General features: G+C 37.6%; 1 protein-coding gene across 1 annotated transcript in view; it reads left to right on the forward strand.

The window, feature by feature from the left end:
• mybpc2a (myosin binding protein Ca) overlaps positions 1-26836 on the forward strand; it is a 142526-nt gene that overhangs the window by 110547 nt on the left and 5143 nt on the right. The window contains 12 exon segments of the mRNA XM_028813635.2: positions 980-1084; positions 1168-1356; positions 1569-1703; positions 4486-4653; positions 4911-4999; positions 9093-9288; positions 12139-12239; positions 12242-12280; positions 13107-13266; positions 13443-13579; positions 20675-20861; positions 21640-21684. Of these exon segments, the coding sequence (XP_028669468.2) occupies positions 980-1084; positions 1168-1356; positions 1569-1703; positions 4486-4653; positions 4911-4999; positions 9093-9288; positions 12139-12239; positions 12242-12280; positions 13107-13266; positions 13443-13579; positions 20675-20861; positions 21640-21650 (1517 nt within the window). The 3' untranslated portion in view covers positions 21651-21684.

The raw sequence follows: 26836 nt of genomic DNA on the forward strand, positions 1-26836 counted from the left end.
GAATCCTTTCTACAAACTTTTGTTTTTTTCCATTTTCCCTAAGGTCATATATATAAACTAAAAAAGATCGACAGCCCCAGCACTAATCCCTACAGACCCATTTTAAACATAACCTAATTCATTATGATTTGTTGCTTTCTGTGTGCAAGCCAATTTTGCACCTGTCCAGGCACTAAGTCTTGAATTCCCACTTCTTTTAGACTGATCACTATTCTCCAACATGGTACTTTATTAAAAGTTCTTGCAAAATCCAGATGCATGATACCATGTGTACCACTATACATTGTAATTTGTTGCTTTCATTGGTTCCTTCTTTATATAATTTCTACTTCTAATTTTTCTGAAGTACACATTAGGCCAACCTGTAGTTATTAGGGTCTTGGTCCAAACATTTTTTGTTTAACAAGACATTATTTCCTAGTTTGCCAGTTTACCCTCTTTAGGAACCTCTACAATATGCAATCAATTCTGAAGAGTGCATGTTAAAAGCTTACATATGCAGCAGTTACTATAGTATTTCACTTGATAAATTTCAAATTGTCATCCTGGCAATTAATTATTTTTCCACTTCTCTCCCTATAATCTCTGAATCATTTGACATTTCATTAAATTGCCCTGTAATTGCACGTAGGGCAATTCACAAGTTAAGGCCTCAGAAATCTGAATATGAAGAGGGATAATAGTAAGCTTTAGGTCTTTCATTGTAGAACATTGTCATGAAGTGCAAGTTCTAAGGAACGTCTCAGCTAATTTCAGCATGTAATGACATGTCCACTTTTGATCTAACAGTAAGCACACCACCGCACCCTTAACCAGAATCACCTTCTCACACCTCCGAGGAACATGTTTTTAATTATGCTGCTTTTATCTCCAGACTTTACTGCTCAACATATTCTAAGTCAAAGAGAAGGTATCTTAACATGTTCTCTGTTCCTAACTCGCTCAATTCTTTGACTTCTGTTCTTTCCATCAATTGTAGATATTCCTGATCCACCAGAGGCTGTAAAGATTACAGCAGTAGGAGAGGACTGGGCCACAGTTATTTGGGAGCATCCAAAATATGATGGTGGTCAGCCAGTCACAGGTATCCATTTGCACCACTCCATTTTTTTTACTTTACCTATTCTTGCTTTTCCTTGGTTCATACTTTGAATGCTTTATACCCAGGATACCTGATGGAGCGCAGAAAGAAGGGAAGCTTGCGATGGATGAAATTAAATTTTGAAATCCACAAGGAAACCACTTTTGAGGCTACCCGTATGATAGAAGGTGTACTGTATGAAATGAGGGTGTTTGCTGTCAATGCTATTGGTGTTTCTCAGCCCAGTCAAATCTCCAAACCATTTATGCCAATTGGTGAGTCTGAGAGAATTTCTGTTTTTTTTGCACTACATTTAAGCATAAACCTTGATATACTTTAGTCTGTGTATCATATAAACTGCTATATTTTTCCTCTTTAAGAAATATGTATGCTTCAAATTCAGTTATCCCTATGGAATAGCTTTCTTTCTTTCTTTCTTTCTTTGTTTCTTTCTTTCTTTCTTTACTTATTTATTTATTTGTTTTAGCACCCACAAGTGAACCTACCCATATAACTGTGGAAGATGTCACTGACTCTTCCACCACCCTGAAGTGGCGCCCTCCTGATCGAATTGGAGCTGGAGGAATTGATGGTTATCTTATTGAATACTGTAAAGAGGGAGGTCAGTAAGATTAGCATGCCAATGCTGTACATTCAGTGCTGTTTTCACTTTCTTAGAATATTTTAGTATACAAATTCTTTAAAACTATAATGGATTATAAAACATTTACCTGTATGGTTATTTAAACATTCAGATTATGGTTGTACAAAATAGAAGCATTTATTTCTAAAATCAAAGTTAGAATACAGAGGTATGCTGGATTCTGATGCACTGAGGGTGAAAATCTATGTTTAAGCCTGCCTCTGGTGTGCAAGCTGCTGATACTGCTGGAATTTCAATAACATGTATTGGAGATTTGTTTTGTAGTCAGGAACAGCTATCAGAGAAGTTAAGGAGGAAAACATACAAGTAGAAATAACTTCTCTCAAGATTAATTTGAAACTGAAAATCACCCAGTAATTGTACTTGCAGTGAATGTTTCTTTGTTTTAAGATAGACAAATTCACAAACTCAATACTTTTTAAAAGGGGAGTTTCTAAATTTTGAAAAATTTGTGTGCACTCTGTTCAACATATAAGAATTAAAAAATGAAACTTTCCTAATAAATTTACTTAAAGAGTAAGCAACAAAATGGGTGTATTGCTAGCTCAGCTGTTTCGTGTACACAGAGAGGTAGACAGACAAATGGAGAAACAGACATGCATGATATTTTATGTGAATGCGTCTACAAAAAATTTTAGTGTAAACTTTTTGGTAATCACTTTGTTATTTGTTAAACAACTCATACAAAAACATACAATTCAAATATATATATATATACAGTATATTCTATTATATATATTTAAACTGTCATTGTAAATGGTCTCTTATCAAGACAAGAGTTTGCTATTTTTTAGCTATAGCTTTACATTATTATTAACAACTGGCTTCCCAACTAATACTCAGACTAAAATGAAAAGTATGGGAATTCACTGTACCAGATGATTATAATTAATCATATATAAAAATGTATTCAATGTTTAAATCCATCTTGATTTGATTAGATAAGATGTGACAGGACTTTATTTGTCCCCAGTGGGAAATTTGAATTTTTACAAAAGTTCTTTAAATAAATAAATAAATACATAAATAGATAGATAAATAGATATAAATACACACACACTATAGTCTGAATACACACCCTAATGACTATATAGGAAGAAAATTTAAAAAAAAAGAAAACATCTGACTTGGCAGTCACAGTCACAAAGAAATATTTTGCAGGCATATTTTCTGTTGGTATAAAGAAGCCCCAACAGTGTTTCTTTACACAGTTCTGCTGAATAATCCGTTGGCTGAAAGTACTCAATGTTAGTGTGTCAGAGAGAGAATGGGCTGCATTGTTTATAATGGCACTTGATTTTGTTTCAATTCTCCCCTTTGCTACTACCTCCAGGGGGGTCCAAAGTGCATCCCATAACTGAGCCCACCTTTTTGATTAGTTTGTTGATTTGGTAGGCCTCTCCTGAAGTGATGCTACTGGCCCAGCATACCCTCCTAGTGCCACCTTCTTCCAATGACTAGTCTCCCCACATCATCCCCACTACATCAACAACTCTTGCCATATCAATTGGATTGGCCCGTGACTTGTGCACCTCTGACTATCAGTATGGGCTGTCCATAACTGAAGATCAAGTAAGGAGACAACTGAGGAAGCCGCACACAGGAAATGCTGCAGGACCAGATAGAGTCAGTTCTCGAGTTCTTAAGGCCTGTGCTAACCAACTTTATGGTGTCCTCTGTCACCTGTTCAGCCTGTCCCTAAGGCTCCAGAAAGTACTGCTGCTGTGGAAACCATCCTGCATTGTTTCTGTTTCAAAAAATGCAGATGCTTCTTCATCTAATGACTACAGACTAGTGTCACATATCTCTCACATTTTGAAATCCTTTGAGAGACTGGTCCTGAACTGTATGAGTCCTCTTGTGGTAGACCACCTGGAGCCACTGCAGTTTGCCTATTGGACAAAGATTGGAGGGGAGGATGTGAATGATGTCACTTCCCATATTAAAAGAATACAGTCTCCTAAGGAAAAAGAGCCAGCTCGGCCTTTTCTTATATAGTCCCACTTTGTTATGATGACTGATCCAACCTGTCATTGATGTGGACCACCAAGTAGTTGTAGGAGTGCACCACGTCTACATCCACTTCCTAAACAGGGACCAGACATAGAGGCTGTTTGATGCAGCAGAAGTCAGTAACCAGTTCCTTGGTTTTGCTGTGGTTAAGATACAGACAAGTCTCTTTGCACAAAGAAACAAAGTTCTTCACCTGACTTCTATACTCTGTCTCATCTCTCTTATCAATATACCCCATAATTGCAGAATTATCTGAGAATTTATACATGTGACATTACCTGTTGTTATTTATAATCGGAGGTGTACAGAGTGAAGAGAAAAGAAGACAGGACTGTTACTTGTGGTGCTTCAAAATCATCACAAGGTTCTACCATGAAATGTAATATTGTATCTCTCACAATTTAGAAAGAGATGACATAGTTATTGTTTGTTTTAAACTAAAAAGAAGCACCAGAATGACTCTGATATCTCAGGAAAGGATAGTCTATTTTCTTCAAAATGTAAGATGTGGTGTTGGGATGTGACTGTACCCCATTACATTATTGAAACTAAAGTTATGATAATCATTGATGAAAAAACATTTGAATATGTTATTTAATTAAAATAAGAGTCCAGATGAAGACATTCCTCTGATTTGTAAAATGTCAAAAAAGAAATTTCCCATATTAAAGTGTTTCTTTGGGAAGTTTAAACTTGTTTAAGAAGCATAGCTTTTTGTTGCTTTCAGATACTGAGTGGACAGTTGCAAATAAAGAATTGGTGGAAAGAACAGGCTTTACAGTGAAGGGGTTGCCGACAGGAGAAAAAATTAATTTTCGTGTTCGAGCTGTCAATATTGCTGGAATGAGTGTACCAGCTCTATTGGGACAGCCTGTTACTATCCGAGAGATTGTCCGTAAGTATTTGTTATTCCATATTTTATTAGTGAAAGCTGATTTAAAAAGTTAATAAAAAATTAACAAATGAATGAATGTGCCAACCAGACATTTATTCTCACATAATCCAGATGTCCATACATCTGTCACCTAAATGTTTCCTTTTAAAGTAGACTACCTTAATCAGAGCTTAATAAATGTGAAATTCATTATGCTAATCATTGTTGATAATGAGCACTTTATCATACATTCATGTTCATTTACTGCTTTTTTTCAGAATACCCCAAAATCCGTTTACCACGTCACCTCAGAACAACATACGTGAGGAAAGTAGGAGAAAAAATTAACCTTGTTATTCCATTCCAGGTGAGAAATGTAGTGCTGCATGGTATTTTGTTATTCCCTTTTTAATAATTTAGTATAGAGTTTAAAGCCTAGGTAACAGACAACAATTACTGCTTTTTAACATTCATTTTTAATGTGATCTATTAAAGCATTCTACCTAAAATACCTGAAGCAGTATGAAATGTAAAAATATTTCCGGAGTGGATGACTAAGGAATTAAGAAAGAAACAACAGACAAAAAAAGATTATGTAAAAATCATATAAATAAATCACTCCAATGATAACCACAAATTATGAGGAATGGTTAGAAAAGAAATAAGGAATGCGAAAAGGCAATTAAAAATATTGGCAATGAAAGGCAATGAAAAATATTACATAAAATTCAAATGAGGAGGTGAAGTTCATGAACAACAGCCATGCAGATACAGAAACATTACACTTAATCCATGAGGCAGTAGAGCTAACCACTGAGCCACATGCAGTAAGAACATTAAGGCGTAAATTAAATATACAGATAACTTAACAGAAAATGCTTGTGATTCACATTTACAGTATGGTAGGTTTTCATTTGTGAAGATGTCAGAAACCAAATCCTTCTAATAGCTACAGGAAATATTACTTATATAATAAAGGGTATATAGATTAAAGAGAGGAACCAAGGAGTCAAAATTGTATAAATCAAATATATTACCATAAACAAATAACATCTGTAAATGAGTGCTCCAATGTCATGATTTTGAAGTTTTTCGACCTTGCTGATGAATTCCCATGCATTGTTTTACAATTTAAAATGTTGGAATAATCAAAAAACAATGTACTGCACATTGTTATATAGTATGTATGACTTTTTCACACTGCTTTTGGGGATTTGCTACTGTTTTGTGTCTGTCACCATGGCAAGTTGTTTACAAGATGCTGTGCCTGTTATACTAGTTACAAGATATTTTGAGTCGTCATACCCTGCTTATTAAAGGTAAAGGCATGCAATTGCTGATGTCCAAGTTTCTGGATTTAAAAAGTGTGTGTGCTGTTAATCATTTTGTCAAGATTAAGGTGCACACTCTTGCTAATTATTTTGACTTCAACACTGGTTAACGTATTGGGGTTTGGTATTTTAGTTTCAATTTCTTTTCCTTTTTTGACCTTGACATTTCAGTTAACTCTCTCATCTCATATTGTTTTGCTTGTACTTCATAGCTGTAGAAGCAGTATAATAATGGAGTGATTAACTCAGGTCTCAAGATGAATAAAGAAAATATTGAACTAGAACAGCAGCGTGCTGAGTCACTATTATTGTGAAGTCTGGTAAATGATCATGAACAAGCAATTGATTGTTTAATAATATAAATTTAGGATCTTGCTAAAGAATTCAACCTTAGCTCTCCAAAATCACATACAGAAGATTAAAATATCAGTATTATGATATTTGTCAGACCTGACAGAGAGCCTGTTTTTTCTAGAAATATAAAAGAACAATATCTAAGTACACTGTTCAGGACATTTTAAAGTTAATTGCCCAAATTTCCTAAGAAAAGCAAGTCAGACATCTCAAATTGAGAATCTAAACAGGGTTCTGTGTCATTGAAAAAGTATTGCCTCACATTACCAGTGAATATTAATAACTTCTTTGATTTTTTGGGCACTCGTGGATTGTAATTCTCCAGAGAGTTTTATTCACTCAGGTATGATAGATCAGCGACAACCTCCTAAGTTTCCACTTAGTAAATTTACAGATAATTTCTATTGGTTGTGATCCTATTCATAGGATTTAGTTAACAGCAATTTCCTAGCAATTTCCTTTGAAACAAGCTGCCTTCATTTGGAGAATAGTTTTAAAGGAACTAACTGCCAGAGAGTAAACCTGTGATATAGATCACTGTTCAAGAAAATTAAGAGACACTACAGCAAGAAATAAAATATATATATATTCAAAAGATCAAAAGAGAAACTCAAAATAAAAGTGAGGGTAGAATAAAAAGCCAGCAATTTTTTGAGTAAAAAGACGATAAAAGAAAATTTAAGAAATTTTAGGGGCACAAAAGGAGTAATCATTGAAATAGCAAATTAACTAATCAAATATTTCACTCAAGTATTTGTAAACAAAGAAACAAAAGGAAAGTCCCATTCAAAAGTAAAAACAAGTTTCAAGTTAATAGATTTTAAAATACTGTGGAATAGTCAGATGAAATTCTTGCCTTGGTTACACTGAAGACCTAAAAAACCTGGACCAGACTGGATTTTTACCAATTGTTTTGAACAAAATGAAAGACATCACCTATAAACCCTTATTAGGCATATATGAGCAGTCACTTGAGAAATGAAAGGTACGCAAGGACTGGAAAGTTGGAACTGCGACTCAGGTCTTAAAGAAGGGAGTCAAAATGGATTCTGGTAATTACAGAGCAATAAGTCTTACTTCTGTGTCATGCAAAATTATGGTGAATATAATAAATACATTTGAAAAGTACCTATATGAAAATAACATACTTAATAACAGCCATCATGGATTTATGAGATGAAGATCTTGACCGATCAATCTTTTACATTTTTTTGAACAGGCAACTGCAATATTTCACAAAAACAAAGCATACAACATCATTTACTTAGACTTTCAAAAAGCCTTTGATATAGTCCCAGACTGAACATTAATTCTAAAACAAGAACCTGTAGGGATCTGAAGTAACCTGTAAAACTGGATCTCAGGTTGGTTAATTGGCTGGAGGCAAAGAGTACAGATAAAAAAGATAATGCTCCATGTGGAGAAAGGTTATCAGTGGAGTCCCTCAAGGGTCTGTCCTTAGTCCATTGTTTTTTCTAATTTATATTAATGACATTGACTACAGTGTAGTTAGTATTATCTGCAAATTTTACAAGTTTACTAACATTGGAGGAATACTGAGGAGGCAGTAGAAACAATTCTGAAAGAATTAGACTAGCTTCAGAGCTTAGACAAAAGGAACATCAATTATTAAGACTGAAGCCAAAGTCCTACAGGAAGCAACTGCTGAAAAGGATTTATGAGTTTATGTTGACACAATAATTTCATCATCTTAGCAATGTTCAGAATTGATTAAAAAGGCAAATAAAATGTTATTATATCATAAGAACTGTTGAATATAAATCAAGGGACATTATGCTCAGACTATATAATGCTCTAGTGAGACCACATCTGGAGTATTTTATGCAGTTCTAGTCATCGCATTACAAAAAAGACATACCATAGCAGCACTTGAAGTGAAGTGATGATAGCAACCAAGTGCATTCCAGGACTTAAAGACATGTTGTACTCTGATAAAAAATTAAATGTGTTTTGTCTCAAGCAGAGGAGACTGCATGGGGACCTAATACAGGTTTTCAAAAATTTTTTTTGTATTTTCAAAATATTTTTGTAAGAGATATTAGTAAACAAACAGCAGTGTTGGAACTTTAAAGTGCATTGTTTAGATGGGTACAAAACTGGCTTAAACATAAGCCTATTATACACAAATGTAAAGTCTTACAAATATGAAGTAAAACTATTAGATATACTATTAGATATTATTAGATATAATTACACAATAGAGTAGTCTAAAACTTGACAGTGCACCTTATGGGAAGGACATGGAAGTCACAGTGGACTTGTTATTGTGACAGACAGTGTACCAACATAATTAGGAACACTAAGGATGTTTTGTTAGACAGCTAGAGCTGCTAGACTCTTTATATAACTACTTGGGTCGAGCTATGGGAAAACAATGAACTTTATTTTGTTGAGTAAAGATGTCATTACTTTGGATTCTGGAGTTATTCTGGAGTTTTTAGGTTTTCCATATGAGACCCCTCCTACCCCTTTCTATTATGTCTGGGTTAGCAGCCCACTAGTGCCAATTGTAAGCCCCTCAGTGAGACATGCTGCTTCATAATATTATAAAATGAACCTTTATTCAACAACACATGTGTATTGAACAAACTACAGCATACCATTAAAATGGAAAAATAACATTGACTTAAACCATCAAGCCACTACTGGATTATATTTTATGAAGTTAGATGAATAGGGATAAAAAAACAACTTTAAGCTGAATGACTTCTTTTTAGCAAAAGAAAATGCTCATATTCTTGTTTCAATGTGTAGGGAAAACCAAGACCTAAAGTGACCTGGTTGAAGGATGGACAGCCACTAGATGTCAAACAGGTGGGGATAAGGACAACTGAAGTGGACACAATTCTGTTTATTCGATCTGCAGAGAGAGATCATTCGGGGAAATATGAGCTTTCTGTGCAAATTGAGAACATGGTGGATAAAGCACTCCTTGACATCCGTATTGTTGGTAAGATATTATAGTGATATAGCTCAATGTTTTTAAATTTTCAAGATCATTAATCTCAATATACCTTACTAATTCTGTCACTCCAATCTAATTTTTTGTTTTATATGAAAAAAAATTTGAAAGTTTCTTGCTTGTACAACTGATGCTAACACTTGTGTATTTGACCTAGTCAACTACAGCACATCATGTTAACTTAACTAAAGCAATAAATGAAATAACCAAAAGGTAAACTCAGAAAATATTCAGGGACTTAGTTAACTGGTTTTGAGTATTTTAATTAGTTTTACTTACTATAAAGAGTCAGTTATCACATTTTGTTTATTAAATACTTTTGTACTGAGTCATATTCAAAAATAACAGTGATAGTAGAATATAATTACCTTTATTAGTAGAGTACATTAAATGCATGCATTTTAATAGCACTTACATCATGCAGTTAAAAATGTAGTCCAGTTGGGCTTATAGTGGCTCAATAGTATTCATAGACAGCAGATCCTAATTCGAAGTATGGTAAAAATGGCATCAACTGATATCCTGTTGTTAGTTTTTGGTTGCGCACGGTCAATGACTGACCGAAGTTAGAATTTGTTACATATAACTATTTTGAAAGACATATCCAAGGAGATATGAAGTGTTTAAGCGTCAAGATAAAAATTGTTGTCTACTTTGAACCATGATGAATCGCAAGTCTGGAGTTACTCCAACAAACTACAGTGTCAGAGAAATACTAAATCATTATAATGTGGAGATAATCCATCTGTGAATTTACTTTTTTCAGTTACATACTGTAATTACTGAATACATTTTCTTATATAATCCTTTTTGTCTTACTTTTATTTCTAGATAAGTGAAATTTGTTTTATTTTTTATTATTAATGTTTTCTTTTTACTTTTATGGTTTATGGTTAACTTATCTAAAACAACATGAGAAGTGAGCTGGTGTACCAACAGCTTGTGTGTATATGTGCGCATATATCTCGCCCAGCATTTGACTAATTTGTACTGGGAATCTGTTTTGCCAAGTGTTTTCCAATGGTAGATTTTAAAATTTCAAAACTTTGTACAGCACACGGAATTTGCGATATTTCAAAGAAAATTGACCTTTACTGACAAGTTTCCTGGAAGAATAAGTATGTCAAGTTTCAACCAAGTCAATCAACTGAGAGACAAGTTGTTTCATGTGGACAGACAGATAGACAAGACAGTCACAGTAGGTTCTTTTTGCATTGTATGCAAGTGTACTTAAACAGGGTAAATGTTTAAAAGCGAAAAGAAAAAACAACATCTTTAAAAACTAGTAATGTTTGTTCATATTTTCTCTGCTTTACATTGCACATGCACATCTTCCTGTTAATTATTAAAAGCAATTTAAAAAAAATAGGTGAATGAAATTATCAATAATAGGTGAGTGCATATTATTCAACAATGGGTGCATTAAAACTGAAAATGGAAATTCAATAAACAATGGAAATGTTATCCTGAAAATGTCAATACCTGTATCTTCTGGGTGCATAGAACCCCAGTTTCCGGACATATTCAAGCAGTCCCTGGAACATATCCGTGAATTGCCATGACACAATAAAGTATTCAGAGAAAATCAGACAGTCAATATCTGTAAATTATCAGCACATGCTACCAAGTGTGCTCCGCTTCACAGATGCTGTTTTCCAGCAGCCAGCATAGTCTTACAGCAGTGAAGTAGTGTTAAAATGGAGGACGCAGGTAGGCAGTGCCATGACAACTGCTGCAGTTTCACATTCAGCATCACAACTCTTGCTCAGAATCAAACTACAAGTTTATTTCCATGTTGAGTTTGTTCTCAAGTAAATAAACTATTTGATTGTATTTTATCATTATTCATTTTATAATTAATTATTTGTTTGTAGCAAAAAGGTACATCATATTTTAGGCACCTTGTAGCTCCAGCAGACTGGGTTTGAATCCCATACTCTATCACTTTCTTTGTCAAATTTGTACTTTTCTCCCCATGGCTACTAGGCTTTTCTTCTAGGTACTCTGTTTATCCTACTGTATCCTAAAGACAGGCAGTGTTGGCTACCTGCACATGTGTGATTGTAGGTTTGTGCATTTATGTGTTCTGTCTGAGGTTAAGTAAGCTTTTTTAACAAATTCCCAATTGAAGTAATACTGAAATTATTGTGTTAGGAGTAGCAACTCTAGAGTCAAACACCAAATATACACAAGATAATATAAAAATTAATTATATTATTAAACCAAATAGCACAAAATGAAGGAATGATTATAGGGTCAGAACAAAGTATCAAACACAAACAAAACAAAATCCTGCAGTCATACCATGCTCTCTTAGATTTGTTATATAAAATATCATAGGTAGGGTGATTTCATCAGTTTTCACCTCTATATGAATGTGAGTTGAGGTTTACCTATAAAATGCTAAAGTTGATGTTCCATAGGAAATCCCATGAGCCTAGTTTCTCCTAAAGGGCCAGAATCCCATATCACCTTCTGGATCTTTTATGATTTGCAGAGCTCCACTAGTTTAGGTTCTTCGTAAGCTTACCTACTTTCATCTAGTAATGGCAAGAGTGAAGACTTCCTCCCAATCTGCCTTGTCTTAATTCCCTTTTGGGTACTCTTGGAAAAGTCACTGAAATCCCTGTCTCCCTGCATTAGTCTGCAGAATACAGTAGATCTTAGGGTGTCTGTTTGTGCTTTTCTCTCTCTCTCTTACTCTTCACATATGTGCTGACTGTAATTTTTTCTGTCCTGTTTATGCATCTAATGACAGCAACAAATGTCCCATACTCAGTGTACAGTACATGATAATCATACATTCTGAATAATGTGTGCTTGTCTTCATTATTTTAGAGAAGCCAGGCCCACCTATAGGTGTCAAGATCACAGATGTATGGGGCTTTAATGCAGCGATTGAGTGGAAACCCCCCAAAAATGATGGCAATTCTGAAATCACTGGGCTACGCCATCCAAAAAGCAGACAAAAAAAACCATGGTAAAACGTTGTCTTTTTCTTATGATGCTTTCCTAACTTAATCTCAGAATGTGAACAATGGATCATAATGAGTTTGTATCTCAAAATTGTAGAAAAAAAATTATTGCAAAAAAGTTAGATTATCCTGCGGTGGGTTGGCACCCTGCCCAGGATTGGTTCCCTGCCTTGTGCCCTGTGTTGGCTGGGATTGGCTCCAGCAGACCCCCGTGACCCTGTGTTCGGATTCAGCGTGTTGGAAAATGGATGGATGGATGGAAGTTAGATTATCATTTAAACCAGCACACATTAATTTGCTAAAAATTGCATTGGCAGTTTATTTGCATAGAAAAGGATAAAACTTTAAATTTTACTACAGTACCCAATATGAGTATTTTGGTTTGCTAGAATTTCAAGAGAGCATTGCAATGTTCAACACTGTCCATTCACAGTTAACAGAGTTGCAGGTTCAAATAGTGACAAGGTCCTTATCTGTGTAGAGTCTGCATGTTCTCACTTTGGCAGCCATTTTTTCTCATAGTTCTGAGTCTTGAGTTTGAGTAGATGCCTGGAAACTGCCACTGTGAAGTTGTAATGCTTTCCCCATATACATGAGAGGTTATTTAAAGACCCTACACTGGCCCATTATGCTTAAATATTGGCTTGAATGTGAGTGTGCCTTGTGATGGATTGGCAGCTTATCTAGGGTTGGTAACTCCTTCAAATAAATTATATATGATCATTCTTAAAATAGTTATATTATTTTTGCTACTTGCCCAGTCTTTTTATTAATGTATTTCTATGTATGTAAATCTTTTCTAGTGTACCTTCATATTTCTTTCTATTTTAGGAGTGGTTCACTGTTTATGAACACAACAGACGCACAAATTGCACTGTTTCTGATCTTATTATGGGAAATGAGTATTATTTCCGGGTCTTCAGTAACAATGTTTGTGGACTAAGTGAAGAAGCTGCCTGCACCAAAAACACAGCCGTCATTCAAAAAACAGGTTTGTAATTTTTGATATATCCTGTATTTTTATCTTTCTTCTTCCATCATTCTATCCATCAATACAATTCAAATTATGTCATATTTATGTGTTGTTTTCTCTCTAATGTATGCATACTAATCCTGATAAGACAGTTACTAGATAACTGAGTTTGTTTTTTGGTTCTCATTTATCAGGTCTGCAATATAAGCCCCCAGAATACAAAGAAAAAAATATTAAAATCTCCCCCAAATTTACCCAGCCTCTTGTGGATCGGTCTGTCATCGCTGGATACTCAGCAGCTCTGAGTTGCTCTGTGAAAGGATACCCTAAGGTATGAGAGGCTAGGATGAAGATATAGAAGATTTGAGAAGTTTTCTATAGACCTTTTGGACTAGGATGAAAGAGAATTCTCAACACACATGTGTGACTAATTTCTATATAAATATGATATAATAGCCAACCCGCGGCGTAGCATACGCCACATAATTATGTATTGATGGGTGAACACTTCCTGAACGACACAGTTGTCCAAACAGAAGTGAAAATAAAATTGAGCCCGGTGCATTCTTTAACTGCATTTTCTGCCTTGTAGCACATTGGTAGTGTTTCTGGTTAACAGTAAGGAGACTGTGGAATGGAAATACCCATAATGCATTCCAAACCTCCCACTGCAACACTTACTTAACCTTTTCATAATAAAAAAGAGTTGTATAATGTGTATAATTTGCCAAAACACCAATAATTTTTCTAATGTACTAACCAAAAAGTTATAAAAAGTGCCTAGCCTACCAGAAACAACAATTTTATAATGTACTCACCATTTAATTTGATATCTTTGGGCTGCAGGAAGGGAGGAGGAGAATGAAACGGAAGGTTTTTTAAAGGCTTTCTTTAACTTGCGCTCAGGCGTTTGCAATCATTTCAATAGCTTCTTTTGCGTTAATTTTAATCTCCTCCTGCCTACAAGTTATTCTGACGAGAATTTTTCTCAGCATTTCCTTGCGATAATACATGTTCAAGGTGCGAATGATGCTCAAATCCAATGGCTGAATCATCCTTTTTTTTTTCTTCATATTGTGAGGTTTCTGAACTCTTTTGAGACCCCCCCCTCCCCACTCAGTGGGAACGTCATGCTGAAGTGTGTCCTGAAGCGCGATTGCCGCGTCTGTCGAAGCTTGTTTGTCCGTTGCTGGGCAGAGTAACAACAGACTAATAGCGCTTTAGTAAAGCGACAGAGAAGCAAATCATAAAAGATCAGGGTCGTGCTATAAGTCCCTGTCTTGCTCCCCAAAACACAAGGTTGAGTCTCAGTACTTTAGCAAAACCAGCCTTCGTATTGAAACTGGAATGGCACACTTATTTATTGCAGCGTGATCTGCCACTCTGCTATACACAGACACAGCAGATCAGTGATAAAGTTACATGTTAACTGCATTTACAATGTCCCTTGCTTATCACCCATCGATATCTTTTCTGTTTGGTTTGGGTGAGAGACTCAGCACAGCTTTGAGCTGGCTGTTGCCCCAGCAACAGATAAACAGTCTTCCAGAGTTTGGACTTCGGACACTCTTCGGCATGTCGTCCAGTTGGGGGAGGTACCTTGAATGAGTGCCGCATTAATAAGAATGTTTCTGTTTATTTACAATCGCGCAAGCGGATACACGTGACCGCATTCAGGTCATAACGCAAGATGTTGGTCGTAAATCAAAATAAAAATTTTGGTCGTAAATCAAGTTGTTCGCATGTCAGGCCGGTCGTATATCAAGGGTCGACTGTACTTTCAATGTTCTTTGCGGTTTCGGCTGCTTTTCTATACAGTAATCCCTCGCTATATCGCGCTTTGCCTTTCGCGGCCTCACTCCATCGTGGATTTTATATGTAAGCATATTTAAATATATATCGCGGATTTTTCGCTGCTTCGTGGGTTTCTGCGGACAATGGGTCTTTTAATTTCTGGTACATGCTTCCTCAGTTGGTTTGCCCAGTTGATTTCATACAAGGGACGCTATTGGCAGATGGCTGAGAAGCTACCCAACTTACTGTTCTCTCTCTCTCTCTTGCGCTGACGTAGGGGGGTGTGAGCAGGGGGGCTGTTCGCACACCTAGACGATACAGACGCTTGTCTAAAAATGCTGAAAGATTATCTTCACGTTGCTATCTTTTGTGCAGCTGCTTCCTGAAACGACATGCTGAACGGTGCTTCGCATACTTAAAAGCACGAAGGGCACGTATTGATTTTTTTATCTGTCTCTCTCTATCTCTCTCTCTATCTCTCCCTGCTCCTGACGGAGGGGGTGTGAGCTGCCGCCTTCAACAGCTTTGTGCTGTGGTGCTTCGCATACTTAAAAGCCAAACAGCACTATTGATTTGTTTGCTCCTTTGAAGAGGAAGATATGTTTGCATTCTTTTAATTGTGAGACTGAACTGTCATCTCTGTCTTGTCATGGAGCACAAGACAAATGTTTGTTTGCAGTGTTTGAATAATGTCCTGTCTCTCTATAACCTCCTGTGTTTCTGCGCAAATCTGTGACCCAAGCATGACAATATAAAAATAACCATATAAACATATGGTTTCTACTTCGCGGATTTTCTTATTTCGCGGGTGGCTCTGGAACGCAACCCCCGCGATGGAGGAGGGATTACTGTATATAATCCACCTAGTCACCCGACCACAGTAATAGGAGGGGGGTGGGGAGCGTACACAGGGAAGGGACGTATTCAGAGGGAGCGTATAACCCGCACTCAGTGGGTATTCCTCGTTCGTGGGGAACAATTTGAGAAAGAGCTATCAATCTGTCAATCCTCTCTGTGTCCGGGCAGGGTGAGGTTTCCCGTGTTGAGTCAAATAAAGCAAGATTTTTGTGTGGCGAGTTGTTGTGTTCGAGCATATGAGCAAGCACTGTGAATGCCTTGAGAGCGTGGGTGGACGCGTGCCGGATGAATATCTATATAACATATATATATCTATATAATGAGTATCTATATATCTTCTTAGATATAGACAGCGTCTGATAGTTCAACTGATGATACAACTATCATAGTTGTGATGGTTTTACACTCCAGCACATTGCGTTGAACGCTGGTAACAGTCAGGCAGGCAGGCGTATAGAATTGGTGATCTTAGAGTTGGTGGGCGTGTCTCTCTAGCGGTATGAGTTCTTGGGCGGTGCTCTGTCGTTTATATCACACAGTCGGACGACTTGGTGGATTATATATGATGATGATTAAATATTAAAATCCTTAGAGGAACTAATTAACTAACACCAATCCCGCTTGTGCATATTAAATGTTGAAATCCTTCGAGGAACTAATTAACTAACTAACACCAACCCACCCACACAGCTTGTGTGAAAAAATGCGCCCGCACGGTCGGACGACTTGGTGGATTATATATGATGAACATTTGCAAAATCCGTAACGCTGCTTTCAGTAAGTACAATGCACACGCGTTTATATAGTAAAAGGCAAATTATCCGCGACAAACTTATAAATGCTGCATACCAAGCTGCGGCGTAGTATACGTTGCATAATCACGCCGCTTTTTAAATGTTTTTAAGCAGAGGGAAAAAAATGAACATTTGCAAAATCCGTAACGCTGCTTTCAGTAAGTACAATGCACACGCGTTTAATTTGTCGGCCATTTTTTGCCAGTCGTCTTTTCTGGTTTGGGCTGCTTTTGTAGTATTACCGCTTGTGCATATTAAATGTTGAAGTCCTTCGAGGAACTAATTAACTAACTAACACCAACCCACCCACACACAGCTTGTGTGAAAAAATGCGCCCGTACTTTCATAATTTTGTTGCAGCCTATTAACTGTTTTAGACGCTGCATTCAGCAATTCACATCCGCGACAAACATGCCTCTTTTTACATGGTCCTGCATTGGTGGGCGGGAAACGTCTTTCCTGTTCCTGCAGGACCATCTAATAAGATGCATGTTTGTCGCGGAAACGAATTGCTGAATGTAGCGTGTAAAACAGTTTGCTATGGTGCACGCGGTCATGCGTCGTAAGCGAAAAGTCAACGTGGCTCAGAGGTGCATGTGTACTGTAGCCCAGATGAAAATAAATGACGGCGTTTTTTCCCAGTCGACGCATCCGAGTTGGTGGGCGTGGCTCTGAGAGTTGTCGTCGTAATCCAATGGTCTTAGAGTTGGTGGGCGTGGTTCCTTCCTGCGTGCGCCATTGGCGGCTTACTTGTCGGCGGCTTAGTGAATCCACGCCCCTTCCGGCGTGCTTTCCATGGGTGGCTGCTTGTTTTCCGGCTTAGTGAATTATATATATACAGTAATCCCTCCTCCATCGCGGGGGTTGCGTTCCAGACCCCCCCTGCGAAAGGTGAAAATCCACGAAGTAGAAACCATATGTTTATATGGTTATTTATATATTGTCATGCTTGGGTCACAGATTTGCACAGAAACACAGGAAGTTGTAGAGAGACAGGAACTTTATTCAAACACTGCAAACAAACATTTGTCTCTTTTTCAAAAGTTTAAACTGTGCTCCATGACAAGACAGAGATGACAGTTCCGTCTCACAATTAAAAGAATGCAAACATATCTTCCTCTTCAAAGGAGTGCGCGTCAGGAGCAGATAATGTCAGAGAGAGATAGAGAAAAGCAAACAAATCAATAGGGCTGTTTGGCTTTTAAGTATGCGAAGCACCGTGGCACAAAGCTGTTGAAGGCGGCAGCTCACACCCCCTCCGTCAGGAGCAGAGAAAGAGAGAGAGACAGATAAAAACAAACAAGCAAAAATCAATACGTGCCCTGCGTGCTTTTAAGTATGCGAAGCACCATGCAGCATGTCGCTTCACGAAGCAGCTGCACAGAAGGGAGCAAAGTGAAGATAATCTTTCAGCATTTTTAGACGAGCGTCGGTATCGTCTAGGTGTGCGAACAGCCCCCCTGCTCAATCCCCCTACGTCAGGATCAGAGAATGTCAGCGCAAGAGAGAAAAGTAAGATGGGTAGCTTCTCAGCCATCTGCCAATAGCGTCCCTTGTATGAAATCAACTGGGCAAACCAACTGAGGAAGCATGTACCAGAAATTAAAAGACCCATTGTCCGCAGAAATCCGCGAACCAGCAAAAAATCCGCGATATATATTTAAATATGCTTACATATAAAATCCGCGAAAGAGTGAAGCTGCGAAAGGCGAAGCGCGATATAGCGAGGGATTACTGTAGATTTCAACTGGGGCTAAAATGGCTTCAGTTTTTCCTACTGTGCAATTCTGTTTATTTGTTGCATTGAAATGTACTGACTCATAACTTCCAGTCGTGAGTTTTTTTCTGACTGACATATGCCTATCTGTGATGATCTGAGGGCACTTGAATGCTTCTTTTTTTAGTATGGCTTGGCACAGGAATAAGCCCAAGACAATCTGAAGGGATTAAATCTCTTGACTAGTCTGAGAGCATCTAGAAATTCCACAGGAGGATGAGGTGAAAGACATTTCTAAAAATACGGTGACTTGGACTATCATGCATATTCCATTGTAACCCTCATACTCTTAAGTGGAATGAAATTGAAGTTAAGGTTTCATTTATTTAACAGATTGCCCAAAAAGGTGCCACTTAACCATTGATTACCAATCCAGCAAACTAAAAGAAAAAAATATATAATATGATTTAAGTTATGAGAGTAGAATTGAGAGTTAGAGTTCTTTTTGTGGTATACATGAAATTGGGAATTAGATAAAGCAGCCCACCTAATTGAAAGGGGCAAAACCTGTTAAGGAAGGACAAGCAGTGGAGGATTTGTTTTTAGTTTCTTTGTCAATTTGAATTTCCTTGTTAAATTGTGTTTGCCCTTTTTTCCTTTCCATATGTGCTTTGTTAGAAAAATCAGTACACCAATGTTTATATTTAAATCCCACTGACATAAAGAGATCCCATGAAGGTACTAACTATCTCAAGAGCATTCCTGTAAAAGGTATGTTTATACTGTACTGTACTGCACTATGTGGCCAAGGGGCAGGCTACTGCTCCCTAAACACCCGGCACACACAGGCTCTGAATACACCACAAACAAGAGGATTTATTTTATTTTGTGGAAAACTGTTACTGGCAAGTGTTTCCTACACCACAAGCACAGTTCAGTTCCAAAGCAGCACACAATACTTTGTCTTTTTCTTCTTCTTCTTCTTCTCTCTCTCTCTGTCTGCTTCCTCTACTCCCCGCACAAGCTTTGCCCTCCTCCTCCTCCTGACTGGCTCCCAGTGATGTGGCAAGCAGTATCTTTTATGTGAAGCCTGTGAGTGTCCCATAATCGTGGCCCAGGAGCACTTCCTGGTTAGGCTGGAGCCCAACAAATTGGTGCCCACAGAATCCTACAGGGCTCAGCCAAAGAATTCCAGCTCCCATGATGCCCCATAGAAATCTGTGGCGCTGTCACAACCCAAGGGGGCTGCATATAGCAATCCCAGGGAGAGAATGCATGCTGTCTTCCCCAGTCCTTCCACTCTGATGGCATTCCGGCTGGGGAAGGTTCCCGCCCGTCCCTGTGACAACTGTTTATTAAGTTGAAGAATTAAATGATTTCTGTGAGCACATAAGCAAGTAAAATCAGGACTAGCACAGCAAATGCCACTTTGACTTTAGTCCATAAAAATAGTACCATGAATATAAAAACAATAAATAATTATATCTATTAAATGGTTAAAACCAGGAATAAATTCATAGTCAGGACTGGTTCTTCCATTTTGTCTCGGCCCCAGTGTTCGCTGTCTCTCTTATCTCTCCTGCTTAGCCATGCAGGGCTGAGATATTGGCAGATGCAGTTCACCATATGGCTGGGACAACCCAAGTCCAGGTCCTTCATTCTGCCACCTCCATCGAGTAGCCACTGGACACCTGGAGCATCCAATTTCCCTTGCTTCAACTGCTCAGCAAAGGTTGATCCTCCCCTGGAGCACCATTCCTCTTGCTATGTTCCAGGGCTTTGCCAACTGCTTCACCTCCAGTTCTCTGGACCAGCTTGACCACCCAATCCTATTCTCTCTTTCTGTCTCTTTTTTCCTTGGTTTCTCTTCCTCATCTTTTTCTTCGTCTCCCCTTTCGATCTACTCAGACCCTTATTATAACCCAGTGAGTGTAGGTCTAGCGCTTACTGATCCACGGAACTGCTACTGAAGTATTTCTGTGCAAATCACTCACCTGTACGTCATAGCTAATTAATCCATTCCCCCAATAGTGCCCCATGGCTGTACATTTTTCCTGAATATACCTACAGTTGCAGGTCTGAGCCACAATATTTAAAACAAAGCCCTGCGTCTGTGCTGTTGTACACCATTGACCTGTTACACACTGTACTACAGCCTCAACCCCCACAATACTTAGACCATTTAAGAGGTTGAGAGTGTTATGTTATTTGTAAAGCAGGCATATACATATTTATTTCTACTTTTGTACCTTCTTAACTTTAGCCCAAGATAATCTGGATGAAGAATAGTATGGAAATCAGAGAAGATCCTAAGTTCTTGATGCAAAACAATCAGGGAGTACTGACTCTTAACATACGCAAGCCAAGTCCTTACGATGGAGGCAGATACACTTGCAAGGCAGTGAATGATCTGGGAGAAGATGAAGTTGAATGCAAGCTAGAAGTGCGAGGTATTAACTTCTACCTTTATAATATATGTTGTTGTAACAAACACCAGTTTAAAATAGTGGGTCTCCCGCTATGGTTTTACTAATACCATGAAATCTTTACTTAACGGCTAATTGTCTCATGAGAAAAAGGACTATCTGTCAATTTCAGGAATAATCCAAAGATTTCCTTCATCCTTGTTGTAGTCAAAATCAGCATTTCCTCATCATTATTCAAAACAGCAGGGCAACAATACAGCCTAAATTCCTAAGTTGTCATATCATTAGAATCTGTTTGAGGCTTTCCACTTTATATGGCCTTGTCTTCTTGACCTGCCAGCAAACTTTACATTGCTTGTTGTGTGCTATCATGAGAATCAGTTTTGCATTCTCATTCCAAGATATATGAAACTATCTAGTGCATTCTTTAGTGACATGGTGGCGTAACAGAGTACTATCACCTGACAGAAAGTCCATTTCTGTTTGTGCTACCTGTGTGTGGACTTTGCAGACTCACCCTATGTTCAAGAGATGTTCCTCTCAGGACTGTGTTTTCTGTCCTTTAAATGTGGGGGAGAGCTGCTCTTGCGGTTAGGTTTGATATGCCAACATATGCTCTTCTGCTGCAGACTGAATTCACCATTTCTCTACCACTGAAATAATTTGAGAATGTAATGCTTAAGTGCTTACAGGTGTCATGCTTAACATGCTGCTATAGCTATATTACCTAAAGTAGATTCAATTTTCAATTATATATGTTTGTATCAATTGCTGTTAAACAATATTGCATTTTCTTCTGCAGTACCACAGTAATGTGTCCAGTTTACACTCCAGACAAGACTTAGAGGTAAGAAACTTAACAGCTCACATTGGGGGTAGTTTTGATACAATTAAGCAAGAAATAATCTACTGCACTGAAAACTGTATGTACTTTAAGGACTCTTATTTTTGCCTGCTTTAGAGCCTAAAATTTAAAAAAACAGCCCATTCACAAACTTTTGTTTAGAAGTTGATGTATGACAATCACTTTTTTTGTTTTATCATTTTTACATCTCAGCACTTGTAGCAGAATTGCTAAGAATAATAAAAAGTAATTGGACAACAAAGAGAAGAGGAGAAATCTGCAAATAATTCAATTTATTCTTATTAGTGAAGATCCATTTAAGGCTCAGCATACTATACAATAACTATAAATGTAGTATTGTTTTTCTTTTCTTGTAACTTTCTCTTTGTTATCTTGTGAAGCACTTTGAGCTACGTTGTTGTATGAAAATGTGCTATATAAATCAATTTTGCTGTTTTTATTATTCATGAAAGTGTAGCATAAACAAAAAATGGTAAAGCATATAAAAAGTAACATTCATTGCATACAAAAATATACATATACTGTAAATTATAGGCAGAGTGGTTTTAATTCTATATTATAAGCAAAAAACAACAAAAAATTATTTATAGAGAAGACATCTGAGATTTGTGCAGGTGCATATACTCCAAAAATAATCTATGTAGCGCACATGTGGATAAAACATAATCCTATGGTTAAGAAGTGCTAAAGATTGCAACATACTAAAAGGACAAACTGAAGGATTTACATAACATGTGCTTAAACTTCAAGGTCAAGTCAAGGTAAACTTTATTACTTGTAAATGTAAAATTGAATTGTAAGAATAATAAAACTGATTAAGGACAAAGCTGGTGTTATAATACTTAAAAGAGATGAGATATAAAGTATGGATGAATTGTTAGACCACTATTGAGCAGAACTCTTGAAAGATGCAAATGCCTTCACACTTTATACACTACTAGCCAACCCGCGGCGTAACATACGCCGCATAATTATGTATTGATGGGTGAACACTTGCTGAACGACACAGTTGTCCAAATGGGGTGGGTTTGTGGATACCACTGTGAGTGAATGAAAAGATGGACCTCTGGAGAGAGCAACATACAATTGTCCGTGACTGAAAGCGGGATCGTCTGTGACGATGGAGGCCACGCTGGTGAAAGTTACTTCGTCGGTAGGGATAAGTTTCAGCACTTGTTCATTAAGGTGTAGCGAGTCTTCGTTGTTGACGCTTAATATAGCTTGCGTACTGAGTTGTTCCGGAGTCACAGTTGAGAAACACTTTTTTAATGTCCTTTAAGCATAGGGAAAAAAATTAACATGTGAAACATCCGTAATGTAATAATCCACCAAGAAAAGTAACATTGCAACAATGCACACTACGATCCGATCGCTGTAAACAGAAGTGAAAACAAAATCGAGGCCGGTGCATTCTTTAACTGCCTTGTAGCGCAATGGTAGTGCTGCTGTTTTGCAGTAAGGAGACTGTGGAAGATTTTGGGTTCCCTTCCCGGTTTCTCCCTGTGTGGATAGCGCTTTGAATACTGAAAACACCGGTATATCAATGTAATGAAGTATTTTTATTCTTATGCGTCCAGCGCTCTCTCTCTCTCGCACCTGTATGCGTGTGTGTGTGTCTCTCTCTCACTCGCTGCACGTGTTCCTGCAGGCATACCAGTAAGTGAATGAAAAGATGGAACTCTGGAGAGAGCAACATACAACTGTCCGTGACTGAAAACTGGTTTTGGCAGATACATTCACATCTTTTTGAAAGTTTGGCCCTGTGCCTTATTAATTGTCATTGCAAAGGCAAATCTAACAGGAAATTGTCTTTGCTCAGATGCACGCGCAGGCTCTCTCTCAGCAGCACAGGAGCCTTCCCAGCGCCCCCACCCCCTCTCTCTCTCTCTCTCTCAGCAGCAGGCGAGCCCCCTCCCCCTCTGTCTCTCAGAAGCACGCGAGCCCTCTCTCTCTGTAACATTGCAGCAGTTGTATAAACACTTTTTTTTTAAATGAGTTTTAAGCACAGGGGGAAAAAAAACCAGGCTCCCTGCTCAGCTCCATGCGCAGGCTCTCTCTCTCTCTCAGCAGCACCCGAGCCTCCCCAGCCCTCTCTCAGCAGCACGCGAGCCTCCCCCCCCCCCCCCCCCCCTCTCTCTCTCAGCAGCACGGGAGCCCCCTCCCCCCCGTCTCTCACAAGCAGGCGAGCCCTCTCTCTCTCTGTAACATTGCAGCAGTTGTATAAACACTTTTTTTTAAAATGAGTTTTAAGCACAGGGGGGAAAAAAGGAACATTTGAACAAATCCGAACTTTATTTAAAAGCCAACCAAGATAGTAACATTGCAGGAGTTCACCATTTTTAATCAGGCGACTGACAGTAGTGGAGTCAGGCACAGAGAAGGTCAGCTGCTGAGAAAGCATCTCGACTGTTGCAGGGCAGTGAAGTAGGTGAGACGCTAATGAAAAAGAGGCACAGGGCTTATTGGTTTTTAAAGACTGCTTCCTTCATTGTGTTTTAACCTCAGTTTTAAAGGATTGCGCGGCTCTCTCTGTTGCGCTGCCTGTGTGTGCGCGGCTCTCTCTCTCCGGCTGCCTGTGTGTGCCTCTGTCTCTCTCTCTCCGGCTGCCTGTGTGTGCCTCTGTCTCTCTCTCGCTGCCTCTGTGTGAACCAAGGTTCCACTGAGGTTGACTAATGAAAAGTCAACGTGGCTCAGAGCTGCAAGTGGACTGTGGCACAGACAAACAGAAATGACAGCATGTTTTCCTAGGCGTCGCGTCCGAGTTGGTGGGCGTGGCTCTGTGATTTTTTTCGTCGTATCCAATGGTCTAAGAGTTGGTGGGCGTGGCTCCTTCCTGCGTGCGCCATTGGCGTCTTACTTGTCGGCGGTTTAGTGAATCCACGCCCCTTCTGGCGTGCTTTCCATGGGTGGCTACTTGTCTCCCGGCTTAGTGAATTATATATATAGAGATATACGGTAAATACTACACTTCTACAATGTTCAAAAGAATAATTAACTTTATTAATGTCTAGAAGCAAATATAGAAAGCCTGCCAGATGACTCCAAATTACTTTATTCTTCCCAATCTTGTTTAAAAAATAAGAAGCAATATAGACATGTTATTTATGACAATAAACTATGAAACTTCAATTAAATATGTGCACCCAAAGATCACTTATAAAAGAAATAAGACTAATAAAAAGAGACAAAAATATCAATTCTTTGAACATGATACATGTTTATATTTTTTAAGACTTTGTGTTTTCAGCACCATATTTTTTACAATCGCAATTTTGAAGTTACTTGATTAAGGGGCTAACACTATGTTTCAGTTAGCCATTATCCTCTCATAAAACCAATTTAACACATACTAAAATTAATAGAAAGCTAATTTTGAACTGGGATTCAAGCAAACATAATATTCTCATATGACCTGGTGTGAAATACAGTGGTTAATTAATAATTAAGTACATTGACAGTTACTGTATTTGATAAGTAACAGATGTTTTCTTTACATACACCTGCTGTTACTAAATGATTTACTTGCTGTCTTTCTTAGTGAATGGCTGATGTCAATCAATATGCCATTGGTTACAATGCATGACTTTTATCCTAGTAAAGCAAGTAGATGTTGCTGATAGACACTTCCTAAAGTGCTATTAATATGAAAGTTAAAAGGCTTCTTTCTATTATCATTTATTCTGCAAATAACCCCAGATTATACAATTATAAAGCTTCCATTCCTCTGCGTGAACAGTGACATGTTTCAGTATTCTCTCCATATTGTACAAATGCAATGTTGGAATTTATACAGCAGTATCTATAAATTTGTAACAGAAGTACAATGAGAATATGAGGAAGTAAAATGGGAATCCCCAATGTCAAATACACTTTTTTCTGAAGTACAGTATTTTCCTATATGGTTTCAAGATAAGCACGCTTGTACTTTACTCAGTCATCTTCTTTAATATGCTCTGCCAGGATGACCAGTCAAAAGTTTTAGAACACCTCAGTTTTTCTTCAAATATAATCAGTTGAAATGCAATGAATGACCTAAAATATTGAAAAGTAAGCAGTAAACTGCCAGAGGTTTAAATTTAAAGCTTAGGTTATCAAAAACTGAAAAAAAGGAAATTTCAGAATATTACAAATTGGCCTTCTTTAGGGAATAACTAATAGGTTACAACCTATAGATGTTCTACAGCACTTAAAGTAAATTAAGCTTTGCAAGTTGAAGGAAAAAATTTGCATAAGTGTCCCAACATCTGTTGACTACTTAAAACCCCTCAGTTTGTCTTAAAGCATAGTTAGAACAGACAGCGTTATTGCACATTATACACCCTAGAAAGTTTTAAATTCTAGTGATAATAGCAAGAAAACGGCAAATAACAAATGAATTGAGGCAGAGCATTATTACTTTTAGAAGTGTAGGCCTTTCATTTAGAGAAAGTGCAAAATAAATTAGTTACCATATAAGTAGTTTCAGGTAATGGGACCTGTGATAATCCATCCGCCCATTCATTCTGCTGTAACTTGTGATAAGCTATTGGCAATATGTGTAGTAGCCATTGCTGGATAACATGTATGTTCATCAAATAAGGTCAGTGTCTATGGTTAGTCACTAGGCTAAAGAACCTACCCCATAAATACCTACAACGTTTTTTTTTACACCATGCATTAGTTTTAAAGCTTCATTTCCTTGATACCATATGCACTTGTATCACACAGCAGAGAAATAGGTAACTTTGGATTATTAAGGAATTAATACCTTATCACTTGTCAAAAGTTTCTTGCATCTTTCAAAAACATGCTTTTCAGCTCTACTCCAATACCAAGTACATTTGTCTTTTTATAAACTATAAAGTGGCACAAGTATTGTGCTCTGACTTGGTATAAAACATCCATAATAACTTAGTTATCCATAATAATCCAGAAACGCTTTGAATTCCATTACACATTTTAGAGCTGGGGCTTCCTGAATGGTTTCTTACCTTATCTTTGAAAAAAGTGAAGTCTATTTCCATCAATCACATATCCCAGGTACTGTATCTGCATATTTCCAAACTCACATTTGAATCTTTTAACACCACTGTCAAGTAAATGTTCTAGATCATTTTAATGTGTGCATATGTGACTTTTCAATTCTGCCCCATAT

Source organism: Erpetoichthys calabaricus, chromosome 11 (genome assembly GCF_900747795.2).
Source record: "Erpetoichthys calabaricus chromosome 11, fErpCal1.3, whole genome shotgun sequence".
NCBI classification, from domain to species: Eukaryota; Metazoa; Chordata; class Cladistia; order Polypteriformes; family Polypteridae; genus Erpetoichthys; species Erpetoichthys calabaricus.